This window comes from Hippocampus bargibanti, linkage group LG13 (assembly GCF_051943395.1).
Source record: "Hippocampus bargibanti isolate YZ-2025 linkage group LG13, ASM5194339v1, whole genome shotgun sequence".
Classification (NCBI taxonomy): Eukaryota; Metazoa; Chordata; class Actinopteri; order Syngnathiformes; family Syngnathidae; genus Hippocampus; species Hippocampus bargibanti.
In genome coordinates this window covers 22,609,310-22,631,770 of record NC_142746.1, presented here as the reverse complement: position 1 = coordinate 22,631,770, position 22,461 = coordinate 22,609,310, and the positions used below count along the sequence as shown (strand labels likewise).

The window sequence follows — 22,461 nt, the reverse complement described above, 5'->3', positions numbered from 1 at the left end:
GTGGCAACCGCACCCTCCGGTCCCTCCCTCCCTCCCTCTTTCTTTCGTTCGTTCGTTCCGTCCACCTCTGAGCCGGCGATGCTGGCGCCGCTCTTCCCTCCAACCCAGTTTGTCGTCACGCGACAAAGAGGAAAAGATTCCTGTCCGTCACTTTCAAGTCAATGAGAAGAAGAGCGCGCGTGGACGTTAGCAATGTAGCGAGCGCAAGAAAAAGAAAGAAAGCAGAACCTGCGCTTCTCCGTTGTCCTTTTTTCTTCCCTTTCCTTTTCTACCCCGATTTTTCCCGCTGAGGTCCCGGCCGGGTTTGCCCCCCCCCACCCCCATTTTCACAGCCGTCGCCTAACTTCACCGGGACCTCCGGTGAGGCGCGCGTGTTGCCAAACGTCGCCGTCGGCCATCATGGCTCACGCGGCCTCCCAGCTGAAGAAGAATCGGGGGGAAGTGGACGTGAATGCGTTGGAGGACGAGAAGGAGAAGCGCAGGAAAAGCCGGAGGGCGACGTCCCGGGAGCAGAAGAGAAAGGTAACGCGGGCGGGAGACGGGCGAGGGGGCACCCTCGCCGGATGCCGCTGACACTTTTGCCATATCCTGTGCGATTGGAGGTCATCTCTTCTTCTTCCTGATGTCATGCGCAGCCTTTTCGTGGCTGACCTTGAGCGTGTGCTCGTTTGGCCGCACCTTTCTTCTCTTCCGGTCGCGTTTCCATGTCGGCTTTCCCCAACTTTTCCCACGCGACCTCCCCAAAAATGAGCCACGCACCCTCACGGAGCCATTGACTTTGCCGCCAATCCAATTCCAGGCCAGAATTATTCCCTCGGCGGCCCGATAGTCGAATAGTTAGCACGCCGACTTCACAGTGCGGACGTCTTTGTAAGCTCTCGGTTGTACACGAGCGCTCCATCGGTGAAATCGGTTCCTTCCGGCCGAATGGGTTCAAGGTGTCCCCGGCCTAGCGCCTGCGCTCCCCGTGACCCGAACGAGGGCTGAATTGCTCTGGAAAAGGGATGGATGGGATGGACGAATTCTGCCGTTTTTGCGGCCGCGTGCAAAAGTTAAAATGGGCGCTCTGCGCCGTTGTGAGTGTGTGCACTGAGCCAACTCGATTCTTAGCAAATTGAAGCAGAACTCTTTAAGATTGGCTCAAATCAGAGTGGACGTGCAAAAAGGATTTTGTCCTTCGAGAGATACGTGCAGCGACCAATCAGATGTGTACCTTGTCCGTTGATGTACACGACATGGCGCGTCTTTGTCCGCTTGTCTTTTTTTGAAAGGACCCTTGTCTTGTTTCTATCTGCGTCCTACACGGAGGCTTTGACGTGACTTCCTGGCAACCCCCCCCCCCCGACAAATGTCGTCAAATGGGATCATAAGAGCGGCTAAAACCTTGTGTCAGGCTGCACTTGATTTTCCCAGTCAGACGACATTTGTTCTTTGAGTGTCGTGCGCCAGCGATGCAAAGACAGCCATGTATAATGCATCCCGACGCTCATTTATTGATGAACGCGCTTTCCGTAGGATGGGGGGGGGGGGGGGGGCGTTCCTATCGTACACAATTTGGGACAGCCTGTATGACGTTCTTTCAAACAAAAATCAGTTTTTTGGTTTTTTTTGCGACGACCGTCTACCATCTGCACAGTAGAAGAAGAGTTTTGCAAAAGGGCAAAGGGGGTGACGAGTGGGGGTGGGGGTCGGTTTTAAATTATGCTGCTAGCATTGTTATTGGACCTCAGCAAGTCATCAGGGCCCCTCATCACTGTCACCGGACGCTACGTTAGCTACCTCCGGATTGCACTCGTATTAAGAAGTGAACATTGTTAACTCATTCACTGCCAGACCATGTGCAAAAATTACCCTGCATTGAATGTTGATGTGGTCCTAAAACTCAACATTCGGTGGGTCGTGGATTTAGAGTGAAAATGACAAAAACCCTGGCACTGTAATGGACACATTTTTTTTCACATTGTCTGGCGACGAATGAGTTAAAATACGCAAAAAGTCTTTCGCTAACATGTTCTTTTATGAGGGAGGTATTTTTGATTTGCAATGGTCAAATTGGTATAGAAATAAAAGCATGTCAGTCAGGTCTTACTTGAAAGCACTTAGTCCATGATGTCACCTTGACTTGGCTTATTATTAGCTTCGAATGTTCCGTGGCTGAAAGTCATCCGTCGACTGATGAGCACAGTGACTGAGTGAGTGAGTGAGTGAGTGAGTGAGTGAATGAATTTGTCATTTGGTCCAGAATCCTTTTTTTTTTGCACTCCCTCCATTTAGCTGACATTTTTATTTATTATTTGTCTTATTTTGGGCGTCTAGCTTGTAAAAAATGCTTACGAGAAAGGGGATAGCCCTCGTGCGCTGTTACATAAACACTCCAAGTCGCTTCTTCTCTTTTTCATCTCCGCCTTATGATGACATTTACTCGAGCCAGAAGTCCCAGTGAGCGCCGTTAGCGGAACAATAAATGCTAAATGCTAAGCTGACTCTCCCCTACCCCACTTTCAACTTTTTACACGGGACGAACAAGAGCCAATGGGAAAATTACATTTTGGGGTGAAAATATGACAATGATGCTCCAATAGTTGATCTTGGTTGAGAGAGAGAAAAAGCTAAAGGTCATTTGAAGGCGACAGATGTCTTTTCGCGCATGTCCTCGTCCTCCTGGGCGACACGTGATTGAATGCTCAGTCCCCCCCGCGCTCGCTCCGATGATGCGTTTGCTCTGATTTGGGATCTTAAAAGGAAACGTGATGTAAGACGGTGACCCGGAACGTGTTAGGAGTATCTTGCTAAAGCTAGCTAAAGAACGGCGGAAGGCCCCGACGGTGGCGACGTCTTCAAAATTCGTACCAAAGGCCCAAGTGGAAACAAAGCGTTGGCGGCATTCCTTGGTCGTCGTGGCGATGTAGATTTCACCTTGACATTATTAGCGCACGCTAATGAGGACGGCCGTACTTCGTAACGATGTCATTATGGCGGCGGCGAGATGTGGGGACATGAGGGGTGGGGAGGGGCAAAAGGGAGTCAAAATAAAGCGCGATCGGTCAAATAATCAGATTTGTCATCTGCTAGCCGATACGCTATTCGAGTTGCGCGTCCTTAAAGGCAACAAAATGCATGAAAATGGTATTTAGTGTCGAAAAGGTTGCTTGTAGCTGGAAGGTTGTCTTGATATTTTTGATTTTGCGTCAGCTATGTGAACACGAGGGATGAAAACGGGCCTAATTAGCAGTTTTTTTTTTTTTTGCGGGTGCGCTATTATTATTCTAATTATTCACAAAGCGTTTAAATTGCTAAGCAACATAGCGCTAACATGGACAACAGGCACACGTTGCCCCCTCATGAAAGGGAAAAACATTGGTCATGGCCAGTGCTTTATCGGCACCCTCCCCGCAAGAAAAACCAAATCCCAAACAAATTTGGGAATGGCGCTCCCCGTCATGCTTTTCAATTCCCGAATGGCAGTGAATGAGGTCATAACGGAGGGAAGAGGGACCCCTATGTGAACAAATGCTAACTTGGATAGCGTTATCTGTTGGAAGCCTGAATATCATTTGATTTGTGTTCATATTCCAGCACAGATTGAAAGTTGTTACAAAGCTGCGTCCTTTTAGCGCCTCACTTTTGCTTGCGCTCAGCATGTGCTTTGCTGAGGATGTGACAAACCCAGTTGGGACTTTTGACCAGTTGGCGCTGGCGTTGCTGCTGTCATGGAGTCTCTGTGTGTGTGTGTGTGTGTGTGTGTGTGTGTGTGTGTGTGTGTGTGTGTGTGTGTGTGTGTGTGTGTGTGTGTGTGTGTGCGCGTGTGCGTGTGCGTGTGCGTGTGTGTGTGTGTGTGTGTGTGTGTGTGTGTGTGTGTGTTGCTGATGGCCATGTTGTCAGCTGTGCGTCAGCTGTGTTGACACTCTTGGCGGACTTTTTGGTGTGAGCGGAAGCTAAAATGCCCCATTAGCGAAAACATTAGCGGACAAAATGAAGAAGCGCTTTTTGTCGTTGGCCAATTGAATCTGAAATTCAAAATATGACGTCAAGCGCCATTCCCGAATTTATTTATGCTTTTTTTCATGCTTGGGTGCCGATAAAGCGCCGGCCAGACCTCTGGCGATGTTTTTTTTTTCTTTTTCACAAGGGGGCAGCATTTGCTTTTTTTTCCATGTTGGCGCTTTATTCCAGCGTTGTTCAGCTGTTGTTAAAGCGCTACGTACACTAATATGTAAGCATTGTATTGTATTTTGTACAGCCGCCCCCATTTCAAGCTCAGATTACTCCAGACCATACATATCATTTAGGAATTAACTCTTTTTTTTTCTGATGAAAGAAGAGAGCCTACGATTTCTACCGCTGTACTGGATGTTTATGTCGTCCTGAAACTCAATATTATTTGGGCCCTGTAATGCCAGTGGCAATGACAAAAACCCTGGCGCCGGAGAGGACACATTTTAGCACATCGTCTGGCAGTGAATGAGTTAAAAACACACGATGGTCTGTAGTTCTTTGGTTGTTTCTGTTGTTTATGTATTTGGTTGGTTGGTTGTGCTCGACCTCATTGCTAGTTTTTGAATTGAAATAATTGTCACCCTGTCGTCTGTTGTGAAGTGCGAGGCGGCCATCGCTCTTTGAAAGTAAAAGCGCCGCCGCCCGCAATTTCAAATGTCTGTCGTGCACCAACGCGACGCGACGTCCTCCTGCCGCGAGCTAAAAACACACAAAACGAATAAGATGATTTGCCGAAAACCTCAAACAAAGCGTTTAGTTTTGTCGAGCTCGCTTAACGGTAACGCATCATGTGAAACACCATGAACGCGCTAACGCTAGTTAGCATGAATGTCATTGCACTTGTCCTTGGCCCGGTGTCAGATGGATGACAACACCTTCCCTAAATTGAACATGTTGACCGCCACGCGTATGTTTGCTTTGCGCACTGGTGAGCGTGCGTGCGTGCGTGTATCTTTTTTTTTCATTTGTGGTGGGGGGCGGTGGGTGACAGATGGCCACAGTCTGGTGCTCCATACCTGCCAAAGCATCATTGAATGTGGTCAGCGCACTTCTTTCCTTAGCTTGCCCTCATTCCAAACCAGTTATTTATTTGTTTATTCTTAACTATCTATCTAGCTATCTGGCTATTTAGCTATCTATTTAGGTATCTATCTAGCTTGTATCTATCTAGCTATCTAGCTATCTGTATGGCTTTCTATCTAACAAGCGTATCGAACTAGCTAGCGCATCTATTTAGCTAGCTTGCGAATCTATATATCTCTCTATCTATTCCTCTATTTATTTATGTAATGTATTTATTTATTTATGAATTTATATATGTATTCATTTATTTAGTGTGTTTCTGGAAGATTTCACATTGCAGATTAACACACTACACGATATGGCAAGGATCATGTCATTTTAACACAACAACAAAAAACCACATCCCGCCCAAAGAACTGTCGAAAGCATGAAGGGACTAAAAAGAAATGTTTTTTTTTTATTCAATATGTCTGTCTATTTAATGAATCGTTTGATTGATTAGTTATTGGAATTAAAAAAAATATCCGAGCTGAGTCGATTCGGTTGCTGCCTTTTTGGTTGTGTTGAAATTGAAGGAAAAAACCCGAGTTTTTGTGGCTTGTGATGTCCAAAGTGACCACCGGAGTCCAGTGTTTGACTGTTGAATGCTCTCGGAGGAGTCATCGCTTTGATTTGCTGCCGGATAAACCTCATCATCACTCCTCCAAAACAAAAGAAAATGTCTTCCAACTCGCCACGTTGACTTCATTTATTTCACCGCTACTTTCTCATCTCACTTCATTTATTTTAATTCCAAGTGTAATTACTCCGCACTCTGCGGGACGTTTGTGTCAAATGGTTGCCTTTAAGGGGTGTGGCCTAGTGGGCGAAGTTGGCCTAATAAGAAGAAGAAAACCGTGATTTGTCTTGCGGGGCTAGCGCTAGGCCTAGGCTAGTTGGGGCTAAAGCCTCCCCAAATGAGCCCTTCCGCCATTTTATTGGCTAAAGCACGTTGATCAATGAATCGTCTCCCTTTTTAAAGCTCAACTCGCATCAACTAGCATGCCAGATCGGTGCTAGCGCGCGTCTTCCTCGCCTCTTGTGCGGACACTTTGGAGGCCGAGTGACGCTGGGGATGGCGTGTCCTTCCGCTCCTTCCAAGAAAGATGTGCGTGCGTGCGTGCCTTCTGATCGGCATCGGAGCGGTGGAATTTCATCCCTTTTTTAATTGAATTAATTGGCGGCAAATGTTGAACCGAAACGAGAGACTTTTTTTTTTTCCAAGATGGATGGACGCACATTTTCATCACACAACTCTACCGCCAAAATTACAAAACGTACATCGATTTTCATTCAATACTTTGTTGACTTCAACAACCTTTAAAATTGTATTTATTTTTGGTCTGTTTATTTATTATGTATGTATTTATTTATCTAGTTATTTATGTGTTTGTATGTTGGTTTGTGTTGCGCCTGCAATGGGCAGCATTTTTTTAGCGCGGCTGCGTTTTTGAAACTTGGAGATGGCGCTTGGAATTGAAGTGGATCTTCATAAGACAGGCAAAGTGAACCAACTGCTCATGTATTTCTTTCTTTCTTTTTTTTAATTTATTTGGTCTATTTATTATTAATAATGTTTGCATTTGCTTATTTGCTCATGTATTTTTTTCATTCATTTAGTCATTTATTTACGATTGATTTATTTACGGTTTATTTATGTATTTATTTATTTGCCTCTGGCAATGTTTTTCCCTTCCACAAGGGGGCAGCGTTTGCCTTTTGTCCATATGAGCGCTTTGTTCCAACTTCAGCTGTTGTTAAAGCGCTATATAAATCATTGTGTATTGTATTTTGTGTAGCCGCCCCCATTTCAAGCTCCGATAACTCCAGGCCCGTATAACTTGGGAATTAACTCTTTTTTTTTTTTTCTGATGAAAGAAGAGAGTCTAAACCGCTTTCTCGTGCTGTCTTTTTGGGACGGGATGAGCTTGATATATATATTCACTTTTCTGTGGGCATGGGAGGTGCGAGGACAGTCGGGATGCGTGTGGGGGGGACGGGTGTCCCCAATAGCAGAGAAGGAGCCCTCCTAATCCTCTGTTCCGCGTGGGCGGGGGAGGGGCAGGGGAAGCATCTACTCTACTGTTATTATCGCTTTATCCCATGCATGTCACGTGAGCACCCATGAAAAAAAAATGGCTCTACCGCCTCCCGCTTGCTACGTTGGGAAGGAAAAAAAAACATCATCGGCGGGATGACAAAGAGGCGCACGCTGAAGGGCGGCATTCCCGAGTGGGAGGGAACGAGGGAGGGAACGGGGGAGAGCCTTGGCTGGGTGGGTGAGTGGGTGGGATCACAACATCACAACATCACAACATCACAACATCACAACCAGGGTGGGTGGAGTGACACATCCCGTCCTAGTCATTTTGACCCACGGATTTCTTCCGCCGCTCGTTCCCTCAAAGAGTCAACCTTCGTCTTCCTCCTCTTCCTCCTGCTGCAGAGTCAATGAAGGTGAGGAAGAAAAGCAAGGAGGCGGAAAAGGAGGGAGAATCCGGCGCCGTCATGGTAAGCCAGATGGGGGATGGGGGGGGGGGGTCGTCCCTGGTCATCCCTGATTGGGAAGAAAAGCAGCAGGGTTGTTTGATTTCATTGATTATTTGATTTCATTGATTATGATTGGCTTGAATGCTTTGTTTACTCGCCATGTCAGCATCAAGCCCCCCCTCCCTCGTGCGGGCTGTAGCTCGCTCGCTTGCTCGCTTAAACCGCCGTGCCAAAAGCACCTTTTGTTTGGATTCATTTCCAATCGGAGGGAGTGGGATGAGGCTTTAGTTGGGATGAGTGGGCAACCGCTGACGGGCTGGTGGGCCGCTCGCTCAGTCGGTCGCTCGGTCGGTCTGCTCTAAGGGGAGCGGGGAGGGGGGGGGGTCAGTCCTGAGAAGATGGCTGTCCACCAGGGGTGTCAAAGTCATTTTTCTTGCCGCAGATTAGATATAGAGCGAAAGAATTAGTTTTCAAATCTAAAGTCAAGAAGAATAACTATTATTGTGGTTGACATCCAAAAATCGGACATGTTGCTTGGGATTTTAGTTTGATTTGCTTCCGTGGGCCGAAAAAAAGCGGATGCGGCGGACCAAATTTTGGCCCGCCGCATCCGTTTTCCGTCCTCTTGTTTCTATCAGCTCCGTTCTGGAATGCAACAATTTTACAGGCAGGTTAGCATCAAATGGTTGCGACGGAACTTCAATATAAAGCGAACCCCCCCCCCCCCCCCCCCCCTTCCCTCCATCCGTCCCCACTTTGCGGAGTTCCAAAAATCTCCTTTTGTATCTTTGAGCCTTGTGGAGCGCCGCCATGTTTTTTTACCGCCCAAAATAGCAGCCGCGGTCATCGACACTTGGAAGAGCATCGCGTACGCAAGGGCTCGGAGACTTGAAACCGGAGAAGGTTTCGACACCGCGCGTCAAACTCCACGCTTGGGGACTACAACAACAGACACACAAAGCTCGATCATTTTTATCGGGACTTCTGTTTCAAAGTAGTCATAAAAAAATAAACAAATAACAAGGGAAAAAAATAATTAATAAGGGAGCTTGGTTCACTTTGCCTGTCTGATGTAAATCCGCTTCAATTCCAAGCGGCGTCTCTCAGTTCCATCGCAAAAAAAATGAATACAAATAAATATGAAGAACTAAATAAATACAATTAAACAAATAAATAAATAAAAAAATAAATAAAATAAATAAATAAAATAAAAAAATAAACGGAAGCGCCCCCCCAACCTGAGAGTAGGGACCTATCATAGCTGTGTCCGGCGCCGCCATGTCTGGACATTAGGGATATATAAATGGGGCCGATATGACCAGTCAGACTTTAGTTCGCTGACGAAGCCTCTTGGATAGGAGGCGAAACGTCTGAAACCTTCACTTTTGTACAGATGACGGCTGAAGAAACCTTCTCATCGATGGATGGACCACTCCTGTACGACTGAGAGCTTACACAGACGTAAACAAATAAAAATAAACAAATATAATAAATACATAATAAAAAAAGAATAAAAATAAATGAATACAAATAAAATAAAAATAAATACAAATAAAAGAAATGAATACAACTAAAAATAAATGAATACAACTATAAATACATGAATAAAAAGGAATAAATAAATACAAATGAATATAAATATATATTTTAAAAACAAATATGCAAATAAATGAATTAACCAGTTAGTTAATGAAATCAATAGTTAGTTGCTTAATGAGTTTGTAATTAAGTAAAGAATAAATTCATTAATAAAGAAATAATGTGATTAATTAATTGGAGTTTGAGCCACTTTGAATAATAATTCCCATTGTCAAAAAATGTCTTGTGCAGCCGAGCGTTGAAGCTAACATCCAACATTTGCAGACTTTTCCCATGGCAAGTTGCGATATGCGAAGAAATAAGAGTGTGAGCGCAAAGGCACGTTTTGCGGGGGCCTACCGCTGAACCCCCCCGACCCCCGGGCTTATTTTTTTTGTTGGGGGGGGGGGGGGGAATCTGCTCTTCTCTGCTCTGTGCTTTTTGTTTAGTCAGGACAGCGAGGGATCAAATGAAACAAAACAAATGCTTGCTGGAAAGACTCTCCGCTCAACTGGAATCGTCAGCACATGACATCAAGCCTCCCTCGTCTGCTTGCTTGTTATTTACACGCCGCTTTGGCCATTTTGCACCTTTGCCGTGCCACATTCCAGCCTCAAAACGGGTTTTTTTCTTCACTATCACAATAATAATAATACATTTCATTTCTAAGCGCCTTTCAAAACTTTAAAGGTTGCTAATAAATAGCCAACTACGTAGCTAGCTAGATAACTAAGAGATAGCAAATTGATAGCCAGCTCGGTAGCTAGATAATAGATAGAAAATCGATAGATAGCTAGATAGCAAATAGATAGCCAGCTAGTTAGCTAGATAGCAAATAAATAGCGAATGGATAGCAAATAGACAGCTTGGTAGCTAGCTAGCTAGCGTTTTTGTCGCATACTTATCTCCTCTTTGGTCCATTTTGAGCTATTCCGCCCGCCGTCTGAGGCTTAACCTACACTCTCTTGATTCCGCCATTTTCTTTTAATATCCGATCCTGCGACGGCGGCTTAGTGATATTTCACATATAAATCCACCTTCCCCCCCCCTGCACGTCCCGTATGAATCACCTCCATCTCGGATGGGGAGGGCGGGCGCGTCCACCATGTTGGTCACTCAGCATTAAAGGATAAAGCGACTTACAACTATTTAATCTGCCACGTCAAGACGAAGAGAATAGAATATCACATTGTTGGAGATCCGTCGCGTGACGTTTTAAGCCGTCAGCTAAGTGAGACCATCGTATCGTTCAACGTCTTTGGCAAAGCCGCATTTTAGCCTGCTAGCCTACGTTAATGGAACGTTCCAGGGCTCGTTGTTGATCATGCAGGCAAGTGATAGCATAGCGGCCGCTATCGGGACTGCTTATGTAAGATGGAGGACAACTGTTTGGATTTGTACCAGCAGACTCACGCGCTGAGCAGATGTCGTTAGCGCCGCATGGGAAAGTTTGGCTTTAAGAAGCAATGGATGAGGATGGAATAGTGTGAGGTCACTGGAGAGGCTACCGTTAAGACCAAGCGTAGTTGGACTCCATTTTTGGACGCAGTCCATTGTGAAAATACAAAATGAAACATTTCAGCGTCAATTCATTAATTCACTGCCAGTTGACGTGCAAAAATGTGTCCACTCCAGTGCCAGGGTTTTTGTCATTTTCACTCCAATTGCAGGACCCACGCAATATTAAGTTTTAGGACTACATCAACATTACAATACAGTGTTAGAAACCTTAGATTTTCTTCTTTCATCAGAAAAAAAAATAGTTAATTCCTTAATGATATGGGTCTGGAGTTATCTGAGCTTGAAATTGGGGTGGCGGTACAAAATACCATACATATTGATTTATATAGCGCTTTAACAACTGCTGAAGCTGTAACAAAGCGTTAACATGGACAAAAGGCAAACGCTACCCCCTCGTGGAAGGGAAAAAAAAAACCGCCAGAGGTCTGACCAGTGCTTTATCGGCACCCACCCGCAAGAAACACCAAAACCTGAATAAATTCGGGAATGGCGCTCCACGTCATGCTTTTCAATTACCGACTGAGTTAATGAATAAGCAGTTTTCAAATCTGACAAAGTGACATTCAGCAAGCATCATGTAAGTTTGATTTGCTTTCGCGGGCCGAATAAAATGACGTGGCGGGCCAGATTTGGCCCCCGGGCCTTCACTTTGACACCGCGCTCTATGGGCTTTATCTTTGAACTCGCAGATTCCGCAGCTGGACGTCTGGTCTTGCAAAGGCCGTGAGATCCCAGTCGTCCTCTGGGATGGGATAGGATCAGGGAGGCCGGGGCCATTTTTCTCCTTAGTGGCACTTTAAAGGTCTCGGTCATGCGGAAGTGACTGTGGGAAACAAATCTTTTCCATTTACAAACGAGCGCCGTGCTCTGTTTGTTTTCTTGACTGCGTTTGTTTGTTTGTTTGCTTGCTGTTGGTTGTCGAGCAGGTTCTGCTGTTGAATGTACAACAAGCTCGCTTTTTGGAGGTAGCCGAGCGCAATCAAGGTGATGCCACAAACAAGTGTCCGTGTTCAGAACGTGCCTGCGCCTGCGCCTGCTGGGAATCAAAACGGGGATTTGAAGGAAGCCCAATGTCCTTTGCTAGCTCTGCCAAATGCGCCGTACGGCTTCGCTCCACAGGATGTTTTGCTTTTACAATCGTCACCTAGACAGGAAGAAAAATGAGCGCATCTAGCAAATGCACAGACGCTAGCTAGCAAGCTAGGAAGCGGGTTAGACGGAGGACACTGATTCGCTGTGAAGGGAAAAGCCAAAAGGCAAAGAAGACAGACGCTAGCTAGCGTTGCGCTTCTACTACTTTGACGTCCTATCTTCTGTATTGAGCAACCATTTTTTTCTCCTGTTGTTTTTGGACTGACAATGTGCTTGTTTGTGTTTCTTGTTGCTCGCCTCTCCGCAGTCTGACAGCAATGCCGGTTACTTGAGAGCCGCCCGGGCTGGAAACCTCGAGAAGGTCCTTGACTACATCAAGTCTGGCGTCGACATTAACATTTGCAATCAGGTGAGCTCCGGACGCTTTTCCGTGCGCGATAGCTATTAAGCTAATAGATAGCTAGCTAGCCAACCTGCCAGATAGCTAGGTAGCTAGCCAGGTAGCCAGATAGATAGATAGCTATCCAGCTATCTAGATAAATAGAAAAAGGAAATAAGTATAAAGTCAAGAGTAAAGACAAAAAAATGCCGAATAGCTAGATAAATAAAAAGAAGTGAAGAGAATAAATAAGAATAAAGTCAAGAGTAGTCCTAAAAGTCAATATTTTGTGGGTCCCGCAATTCAAGTGACAATGACAAAAACCCTGGCAGTGGAGTGGACACGTTTTTGCACATCGTCTGGCAGTGAATGATTGAAATAAACTGTTGATTTGACTCCTTTCCTGACTGCTAATCCATCAATTTGTTGTGTACAAGTAACAATCTGGAAATATTTCTTGACAATAGTTAGTGCATTTAGTTTAGTTCCATTTATTTGTTTGGTTTCATGGTCGTCATAGCCCTTCCGGTGTGTAAAAAATGATTTTGATCATAATTTTTGCCCCTAAAAATGTCAGTGTTTCGATCCCCAATTAAGTTACATTTTTAAACGTGATTGATTCTATTTATTTTAGTGGTGCGGTATCGTAAAAGGTTGTCTTTTTCCTTGGTCAGAACGGCCTGAACGCTCTCCATCTGGCCTCCAAAGAAGGCCACGTGGAGGTTGTGGCTGAGCTGCTGAAAGTGGGCGCCGCCGTGGATGCCGCCACCAAGGTAAGGGATCGTCGAGAACACTTCAACAATGCGAAATGTTCTTGAAGAACCTCAATCCTAATGCTATGCACGATGGGACGAGTCTGCTCTTCTAAAGCCGCTTTCAGCCAAGAAACATTTTTTGGAGGGGGAGGGGGTGGCGAATATTATGCCCCGTTAATATCTGGCGGCCGCTTGCGTCGCTGCGCCACAGGCTGAAGCCAAACATATCATGTGATGAAATATTCAAGATGGTGAGAGTCTCCCCCAATTAGAGCCTCGCAATGGTGACCCCCCCCTCAACCACACACACACACACACACACACACAAGCTACTACCCCGAGGGCCCCGATGGATTAGCGGAAGGTCTTGGGGATTCATTCATTCTGTGTGCTAGCAAAACAGCTTTTCAACAGCGCGTAGAAATGAAATGTATGATTATTATTAGTATTCTAAAATTCTAGTATTCTAGTATTCTTCTCCTTCTCCTTGTTCTTTTTCTTCTTCTTCTTCTTCTTCTTCTTCTTCTTCTTCTTCTTCTTCTTCTTCTTCTTCTTATTATTATTATTATTATTATTATTATTATTAGTAGTGGTAATAGTTGTTATAGCAGTATTATTATTTTTTATTATTCTTATTATTATTATTATTGTTATTATTTGTATTATTATTATTATTATTATTATTTTTATTATTCTTATTCTTATTATTAGTAGTAGTTGTAGTAGTGTTATTATTCTTATTCTTATTATTTGTATTCTTGTTATTGTTTTTATTATTATTATTAGTAGTAGTAGTCATAGTATTTTTGTTGTTGTTATTATTCTTATTATAATCACAGTATTGTGATTTAATTTGCACATATTTTTTATTTATTTATTTGTGTGTGTCGTAATCTTCTTGTGTTTACCAGACACGTTTTCAGACCTTTGCGAGTTCTGGCACAAAGTCCCATAATGAACCGAGTCAATCGGAAATGTTGCTAAGCAACGGAGGGGAATCGACTGGTACGGAACATTTGATGTGTACGCAAGTTCGACATGAAGAACAAAGCATTCCGTCACAGTTGCGGCAATTTCATTTCCTCGGAAAAGAACAAGGCCCACGTGTCACCTCCGTGCGACGTTGCACTCTATCACATGGCTGGCAGAAAGGTCCATTTTGCCATGACGGGCGGGGGGGTGACGGGGTGACGGGCGCAGGTTCATAAAAACCTGGCGCGAGCGTATTGAAAACCGAGGCTCGGCAAGGCCTCATTTCGGAAGTGGCACATTGTTGGCGGTCCGAACAAGCCGCGAGAGCTTTGAAGGCCTTCGAAGGCCTTTGGCGCTAGCATGCGACATCCGGGTCAGCGAGATATAAACAGAAATTGTCTCGAGGCAGAGAACAGCTGCGTGAGAGCTTTACCGGCATTGCCGCCGTTGTTTGCCGTCATCCAGAAAGGAAACACCGCCCTGCACATCGCCTCGCTGGCGGGACAAACGCAAGTGGTCCAAGAGCTGCTCAACAACAGCGCTAATGTCAACGCGCAATCTCAGGTGAGCCGGACAAGCCAAGTCAGCCCAGAAAGAGAAATACAAAGCAAATTGAGCCGATCGTCTTGTTTGGATTGCAGAATGGCTTCACGCCTCTCTACATGGCAGCCCAGGAGAATCACCTGGAGGTGGTCCGCTTCCTTCTGGAGAACAGCGCCAGCCAGAGCATGGCCACTGAGGTACCGACCGCGCGCCTACTTCTCAAACTGGCCGCTGGGATGGGGCCACCAGCCCCAGAACAACAAATCCATACAGCCATGAATACATGTGTCAATAAATAAATACATAGATAAACAGGTAAATACATAAATACATAAATAAATAATACATGTGTAAATAAATAAACATGTACATAAATAAATAAATACATGTGTAAATAAATAAACATGTAAATAAATACATACAGAAACGGGCAAATAAATAAATAATACATGTGTAAATAAATAAACATGTAAATGAATAAATACATAAACGGGTAAATAAATAAATAATAAATGTGTAAATACATAAACGTGCAAATAAATAAGTACATACATACATAAATAAATGTGTAAATAAATGAGTGTATAAATACATACATACATAAATACATGAATGGGAAGATAGGTAAAAAAATAAATAAATAGATAAACTGACATAAATAAATGTGTAAATAAATCTGTAAGTAGATAAATAAATACTAGACAAATACAAAAATGGGCAGATAGGTAAATACTTATAAAACAAATAAATGTTCATTAGCATAAAGTATTTCGGACTTTCTGAGAGAAATCTCATTTGCATCATAATTTGGTAGTTTGGCTGTACACCACAATCTGTTTTCTACAAACAGACTCTCCGTTACAGAGCTAGCTGTTAGCAACTTGACGCTAGCTTACGCTACCGCCAATGGCGATCCATCAAATGTAGCATCTTGCTCTTGGTGTCAGCATCACATCTTTGGTGCGCAGGATGGTTTCACCCCTCTGGCGGTGGCCCTCCAGCAGGGTCACGACCAAGTGGTCTCCTTGCTCCTGGAGAACGACACCAAGGGCAAAGTACGTTTGCCCGCCTTGCACATCGCCGCCCGCAAGGACGACACCAAAGCCGCCGCTCTGCTACTCCAGAACGACCACAACGCTGACGTGGAGTCCAAGGTGAGTTGGCGCTCGGGCGGGACGTTTTTGTTGTCGTTTGTTGTTGTTGTTGTCTTCCCATTTCTTGCCGCCATTTTGGGGGATCTCCTCAGCTCCTGCGCTCACATCGGCGGCCATTTTCCTTGTGGTTTTCCTCATTAACTTGGCATTCTCTCCTTTCTTGGCTGACTTTGTAGATGATGAATAGAACAACAGAGGTACAGCTCAACTCTATACATGAATTAGCATCTCCATCTCAGGCCATAAACCATCTTGGGAGAAACCCTCCCACCCCTTGACTGACCTACTGTGAAGCCCCTAACCTCTTGGTTTCCATTTAACGCCATCCTTCTTCACACTCGTGTAAAAAAAGAAAATAACCGGCAAACGGCGCATGTTTGGCTGCCATCTTGGCTAGACTCCGGAGGAATCCCAGCTCTTCTGGATGTTTTGGGAATGGTTTCATGGTGCCTAAAATATAAGCTACGGCTGTTATTTTTGCCAAATCATTTTGAGTCTCTGCAAAGCGACTTGAAGGTGATAATAGTGTGATCCATGAAACCGATTAAGACGATAACCAGCGCGCGGAGCATGTCGAGCGCTTATCGGCAATAAACCCGCATGGCAATAGATTCCCCGTGATGCTAGCAAGCTACGCTATGCTTTTTTTTTTTAATGCCGAGAGGAGTTTTTAGAGCAAATGCCATTCAGGTCCAGCTTGAAACTACCATGTTGACTGATAGCTTAATTCATTAATTCATTGGCTTTTGCGCGGACGCCGTGTGAATTCAAACTGTGCGATTTTAGCGAATTGCTAACGGTTTGTATTTTATTCACATGAACACGACCACTCAAAAGTCACCCAGTAGCGGCCATAGAATAAAAAATATTCACCACGGTAGCCGACTGGTTAGCATATCCGTCGCACCGCGCAGACATCCGGCTTCGATTCTGGGTGGAGTTTGCATGTTTTCCCCGCGGGTTTTCTCCGGGTACTCTGCGTATTGACCCTCGTGAGGATAAGCCAATCGGATAAAGTTGGATGAATTGGATATCATGATAGAAAGTGTCAACGATCCGTGCTAGGGATTTGAGCGCCATTTTGGTGTCTAGCGGCCATTTTGGGGCAGATTCCCGTCCGTGCTATTTGTAAATTGGGGAACGAGACCCCAATCATAAGTAGGTCTTAAGTGCCTCCATTTTAGATTTCTTGATGTCACGGATTGGCTTTAATTTGTCCCACTTGCTGAATTGAAGAGAATTTGCAGCTTTTTCAGAGCAAAGGATCCCCAACCCCGCACGCTGATCCACTGCTAATGACTTCAAATCCGACAAGAGGATCTTGTTTGCATGAAATCGGACAGTTTGCTTCAACGAGACTTCAACTGCCTCTAACAATGCGGTGTACCTTACGTATGGACATTTTCTTTAAATATGCCAATCGTTGAAGGTGCGCTTTATATTCCAGAAAATACAAGTCAAAATAGAGAATATCACCGCATGCTATCCTGAATTTGGTTGCCAGTGTACCAAAAAATCCCAAATTGTGTGAGTCGGGGGACAAAAAAAGAAACGGCTGCGTGTGTCCTTGTATGAGTGGATTTAAGTGCCTTTTTCCCCCCCCCGATTTTAATGCGACGCGCTGGCCCTTGTTGTTGTTGTGTGTGTTCCAATCAGAGTGGCTTCACCCCACTTCACATCGCCGCTCACTATGGCAACATTAACGTGGCCACGTTGCTTCTGAACCGAGGGGCCGCTGTGGATTTCATGGCCAGGGTGAGTCGAGCGCCATCACCGATCCAATTCTTTGGACAAATTCCATGACGAGCGCTGGCTCAAATCACAATCATAAATTCATCAATCATACAACAGACAAAATAATGGATACCGCACTTTTAAATGGTGCCATTTTGAGCCTTCAATGCCAGTCGGTGGTGGTACATTTTGTTCATCTACTGGCAATCGTAAAATAACCAGTAAAATTGCTGATTATTTTTTTCATTCATATGTTTTTCCCTTTATTCTTTTATTGATGACAAACTTGTGCTCCACTCTTCGGCCGCCTATTTATCAGGAAGACAGTGAACAATTACTTTTCAAGTGGACTCACAATCTGTTCCCCTAAACGTCCGACGTGAAATTTTCAAGAGCTCCTCGTCAAAAAAACTTTGACATTTCAAAATAGACAAAAATCAATTTGCTTGTGAGTAATGCTTGATTAAACTTGAAGGGATACGGCCAGTTAGGTAGTTAGCGTGCTACTGTAAGTTCATAATTGCATCAGCTAATGTCTGGAGGAGGTCTTTCAGCCGCCGTCTGACTTTAATCACATGTTGGCTCGGTACAAATAAGTGGCTTGCTGCGCGCACGCATGCGTTTGTTTTGGTGTCTCACTAATAACGAAGCACTGCTTGTAGTCATTTGCCATTCCTCGTCTCTTTCGCCGCCTTCAGAATGACATCACGCCGCTTCACGTGGCCTCCAAAAGGGGCAACAGTAACATGGTCAAGCTGCTACTGGATCGAGGCTCCAAAATTGATGCCAAGACCAAGGTGACGACATGATTCTTTTCATTTTCCCTGCTGGATTTGAGTGAAGAATAATAATTTTTTTAAAAAATGGAGTGGAGCGGCAGCCCGGTATGCATTTAAGTGGTGCCTTTATCCTCCCGGCAGGACGGTCTGACTCCCCTTCACTGCGGCGCGAGAAGCGGTCATGCTCAGGTGGTGGAAATTCTGCTGGACAGAGGCGCTCCCATCCTCTCCAAGACCAAGGTACTTCCAGCCGAGCAGGAAAGCTCCTAAAGATGCTTCAAAGTACACGTTTTCAAGTCATGGGCAGCGACATGTCACAGTCCAGTCCGGCGGGACCTTCAATTTGGAGTTTTGCCACTACGTATCTTGCTTGGTTGATTTCTTACAAAAAGGTATCTTCTGAAAATGTCACCAGTTGATAGCGGCAGCGAACTTCACAACACCCAACCATCATTACTTTTTATTTCGTTGTAGTCATTAGATGTATCTTTTTTTATATGGAATACATTTTTATATATATCTTTTCTTCAACCCAGATGATACACACGAGCCACATTTTAACAGATTTTTTTGCATTTGGTTGTAAAAGCTTTTTATACACTTTTAAGAAAAAATACATTTTAATTAAAAATTACTGTGATTCTGGACTCATCTTAAAAATTACACAGTGTAATGCCATCAAGTGGTTAGCCGTCGAATTACATCCAATTTCGAAAAAGAAGTTAAGCAACAACAATAATAATAATCATCATAGTAACAATTGTAACAATAGTTACAACAATAATAACTATAATAACAATAATACTTTTAGAAATTAAAGAGTGCAATGCCATCAAGTGGTTGGCCGTCGAATTACATCCAATTTAAAAATAGAATAGTCACGCTACAATAATCAGAATCAGAATACATTTCATTTATGAGCGCCTTTCAAAAGTCTCAAGGTTACTTTGGAGTCACAGGATAAGTTTTCCTGTGGGTAGGCAGCGTTCATTCAAGCCCGAATGACTCAAATAGATAGAAAGCTAGCTTGCTAGCTAACGCATAGCTAAGAGATATCTAAGAGATAGCTAGCCAAATAGCTAGCTCATAGATATCGAAAGTGTAGAGCCAATCTGTGAAAAAGCATGACCACTTATGTTTAATTTATTCCCCCCAAAAATAACAAAATCAACTCGTAGTTTGCGTGGTCTTGAAACTGAATAAACTCATAATTCAAGGTACCAGTGTAGCGGATTTATTTATTTTTATTTTTGGAGTTTTTGAGTCATTCTGAGCCCCATTGAATGAAAGGTGAACGAAAGCACACTTTTCCGGTCGCACGGCAGTGCTTTTATTGTTGCCGTTGGCGACGTGGTGCGACAATGTCGCCGCAACATCCGTGCCATCCCAACACAACGCGGCCATTTTGACCTGGCGGGACCACCAATGTAACCACCTTGACATTGTTGTAATGCCCCCCCCCCTCCGCGTCGCCTGATCTCCAGCCGACTGACTTGTTCTCCGTCTTTCTGTCCATCCGTCTATGTGTCCGTCCGCGTGCGTCTCTCTCCCCCCGTCCCACCGCAGAACGGCCTGTCGCCGTTGCACATGGCCGCTCAGGGGGACCACCTGAACTGCGTGCGGCTGTTGCTGCAACACGACGCGCCGGTGGACGACGTCACCAACGACTACCTGACGGCGCTCCACGTGGCGGCTCACTGCGGACATTACAAGGTGGCCAAGCTCATTGTGGACAAGAAGGCCAACCCCAACGCCAAAGCTTTGGTAAGAGGAGGGCTCGGGAGGTCAGCGAGGGAACTGGGCGGCGAGGGAATAATCCGACGATTTGAAATAGGAATGAATGAATGAATGAATGAACAAAAAGTGGGAAAGTGCGAGCGTAGCATTTCCGCTAAGACTTTGGAGTCGTCCGCAGAATGGCTTCACCCCCCTTCACATCGCCTGCAAGAAGAACCGAGCCAAAGTGATGGAGCTGCTGCTGAAGCACGGGGCGTCCATCCAGGCTGTGACCGAGGTGACCCCAACCCCTCCCCCGACGTGATTTGCTTTCACTTCTATCAGACGCCAAAGTCAAAGTGGTTGAGGCTTGCGTTTCTCCGCAGTCTGGCCTGACGCCGATCCACGTGGCGGCCTTCATGGGACACGAGAACATCGTCCACGCGCTCACCCATCACGGAGCTTCGCCCAACACGGCCAACGTGGTGAGGGAATGGGCGTGGCGTTGTCGAGGGTAGAAAACTTTCTGGACGGAAACTCACCGACCGCTCTGTCGCCCGGTGTGGGCGCGTCACCCTCCCCCCCCCCCCCTCCAGCGAGGCGAGACCGCCCTCCACATGGCGGCCAGGGCGGGCCAGGCCGACGTGGTTCGATACCTGCTCAAGAACGGAGCCAACGTGGAGACCGAGTCCAAGGTGGGAAGAGAGAATGCAGTCAAAGAAAAAGTCCATACGGCTAGCTAGCTAGCTAGCTAGCTAAGAGATAGCCGATAGGTAGCTAGATATCTTGCCAGCCAACTAGAAAAATATACAGGTAGCCTCGATTTGCTATCTAACTGGCTAGCTAGCTATCTAGATCTTTATATCTGAGTTACTTTCAGGTTGAGTGAACGCTGGCGCATGCGGCTGCCGCTGCTCACCCGCAGAAAGACTTATCTTGTGAGAGTTTTGAAAGGCGCTTAGAAATGACATTTATTCTTATTATTATGAATACTAGTAGTAGTAGTGTTGGGGTAATTCACTATACGAACATCTTTAAACATCTTTTTGCATCGTTTTGTTCTTCTTGGACTTCCTGATACGTCATATCCTGCCTGCCTTTCCATTACGTCACATCCTATTACATCACACCATGTCCGTCTTATATTAGCATTGATTTTGATAGTAATAGTACTAATATTAATATTAGTGTTCTTTAACATGAGTTGGATTGTATTTGCCTTTATTCGTCTCGTAGTGGAGAAATTTCACAGCAGCAAGTTGAAGTTAATCATATTATTATTTGATTAATATGAGTGCCATTGCTATTCACGGTACTATAAATCTTGTTGTTATTGTTTGCGAATGTCTTGGTGCGGCGTGACAGGATGAGCAGACGGCGCTGCACATCTCCAGTCGTTTGGGCAAGGTGGACATCGTGCGGCAGCTGCTGCGGTGCGGCGCTCGGGCCGACGCGCCCACCGCCTCGGGCTACACGGCCCTCCACCTGGCCGCCCGCGAAGGCCACCGGGAGGTCGCCGCCGTGCTCCTGGACAACGGAGCATCGCTCTCCTCCTCCACTAAGGTCACAAAACTCACAAAACCACATCAAATCGTTCACGTTTGCACAAAAACGCGCTTGACCGGACATTTTATTGAGGGCGGCCATAAACCGTGAAGGACGTTTGTAAATGGAAGGCGTGTGAGCGTGCGTGCTACGTTGCCAGGGGGTTGTTCGTGAAGGTGACCTGTGTCAATGGAACAGATGAATGGAGGGTAAACCCTCTTGGTGTTCACGCACTCCATGACGTGGAAGCACACGTGCGCGTGCGCGCAGCATTTTTTTGGGAAATGAGGCCACCTTCAAACAAACCCACACGCTTCCCATTTGTACTATTTGTGAAGAACGTTGGCAAAAAATGGATTCATATCTGGATGAAAGAATGTAGATTCTTATTATTATTGTCCAAATGGGGAAATACATGAATGAATGAATGAATGGATAAATAAACAAATACATAAAACAAAGAAATAAAATAAATACATACATATATACATACATACATAAATATAATAAATAAATAACCAAAAGCATACATACATAAATAAAATAAGGACATACATAAATAGATAAATACATACATAAATCTTCTTCTTTGAGAAGACAAATAAACAAATACATAAATACATATATAAATAAAATAAACACATAAAAAGATAAATAAAGAAACACATACATAAATATGTATTGTAACGAAATAAATATACGGATAAATGAATACATAAATATAAGACAAATAAATATGTGAATAAAAATAAGTAAATAGATAAATGAACAAAAAATAAATTAATATAATTCAAAATATATTGTATTGTATTGTAACTAACTAAATAAATAGATACATAAATAAATAAATATAAATCAATATGTATTTTATTGTAAATGAATGAATGAATCAATAAATAAATACTGCTCCAGAACACGCTGTAGTTGCATCCACTGATAGGTTATCAGAAATGTCTTTTCACCGATGTAAACAAATGTCCGCGTTTAAAAATGGCGTTTGAGCAAAGGATGTTTCCGCTTGTCCATTCCAACAGAAAGGCTTCAGTCCGCTCCACGTGGCTGCAAAATACGGCAAGATGGAGGTGGCCGGTCTGCTCCTGCACAAGAAGGCTGCGCCCGACGCCGCTGGAAAGGTGAGGGGTCCA

The 22,461-nt window shown here is 44.6% G+C and overlaps 1 protein-coding gene across 26 annotated transcripts in view; it reads left to right on the top strand.

Moving 5' to 3' along the window:
* Positions 1–22,461, top strand: part of LOC148889753 (ankyrin-3-like) — a 73,893-nt gene that overhangs the window by 19,397 nt on the left and 32,035 nt on the right. For 7 of the 26 annotated variants that reach the window (XM_089012731.1, XM_089012747.1, XM_089012721.1 and 4 more), the window contains exons 1-15: positions 43–522; positions 12,047–12,148; positions 12,793–12,891; positions 14,311–14,409; positions 14,487–14,585; positions 15,357–15,542; positions 17,199–17,297; positions 17,975–18,073; positions 18,197–18,295; positions 19,622–19,819; positions 19,971–20,069; positions 20,158–20,256; positions 20,368–20,466; positions 21,137–21,334; positions 22,351–22,449. In XM_089012731.1, the coding sequence (XP_088868857.1) occupies positions 400–522; positions 12,047–12,148; positions 12,793–12,891; positions 14,311–14,409; positions 14,487–14,585; positions 15,357–15,542; positions 17,199–17,297; positions 17,975–18,073; positions 18,197–18,295; positions 19,622–19,819; positions 19,971–20,069; positions 20,158–20,256; positions 20,368–20,466; positions 21,137–21,334; positions 22,351–22,449 (1,797 nt within the window). In that variant the 5' untranslated portion in view covers positions 43–399. Of the gene's footprint in view, positions 1–36; positions 523–7,395; positions 7,570–12,046; positions 12,149–12,792; positions 12,892–13,784; positions 13,879–14,310; positions 14,410–14,486; positions 14,586–15,356; positions 15,543–17,198; positions 17,298–17,974; positions 18,074–18,196; positions 18,296–19,621; positions 19,820–19,970; positions 20,070–20,157; positions 20,257–20,367; positions 20,467–21,136; positions 21,335–22,350; positions 22,450–22,461 lie in introns of those variants that run through there. The other 19 variants (XM_089012734.1, XM_089012733.1, XM_089012727.1 and 16 more) reach the window with 12 other exon arrangements.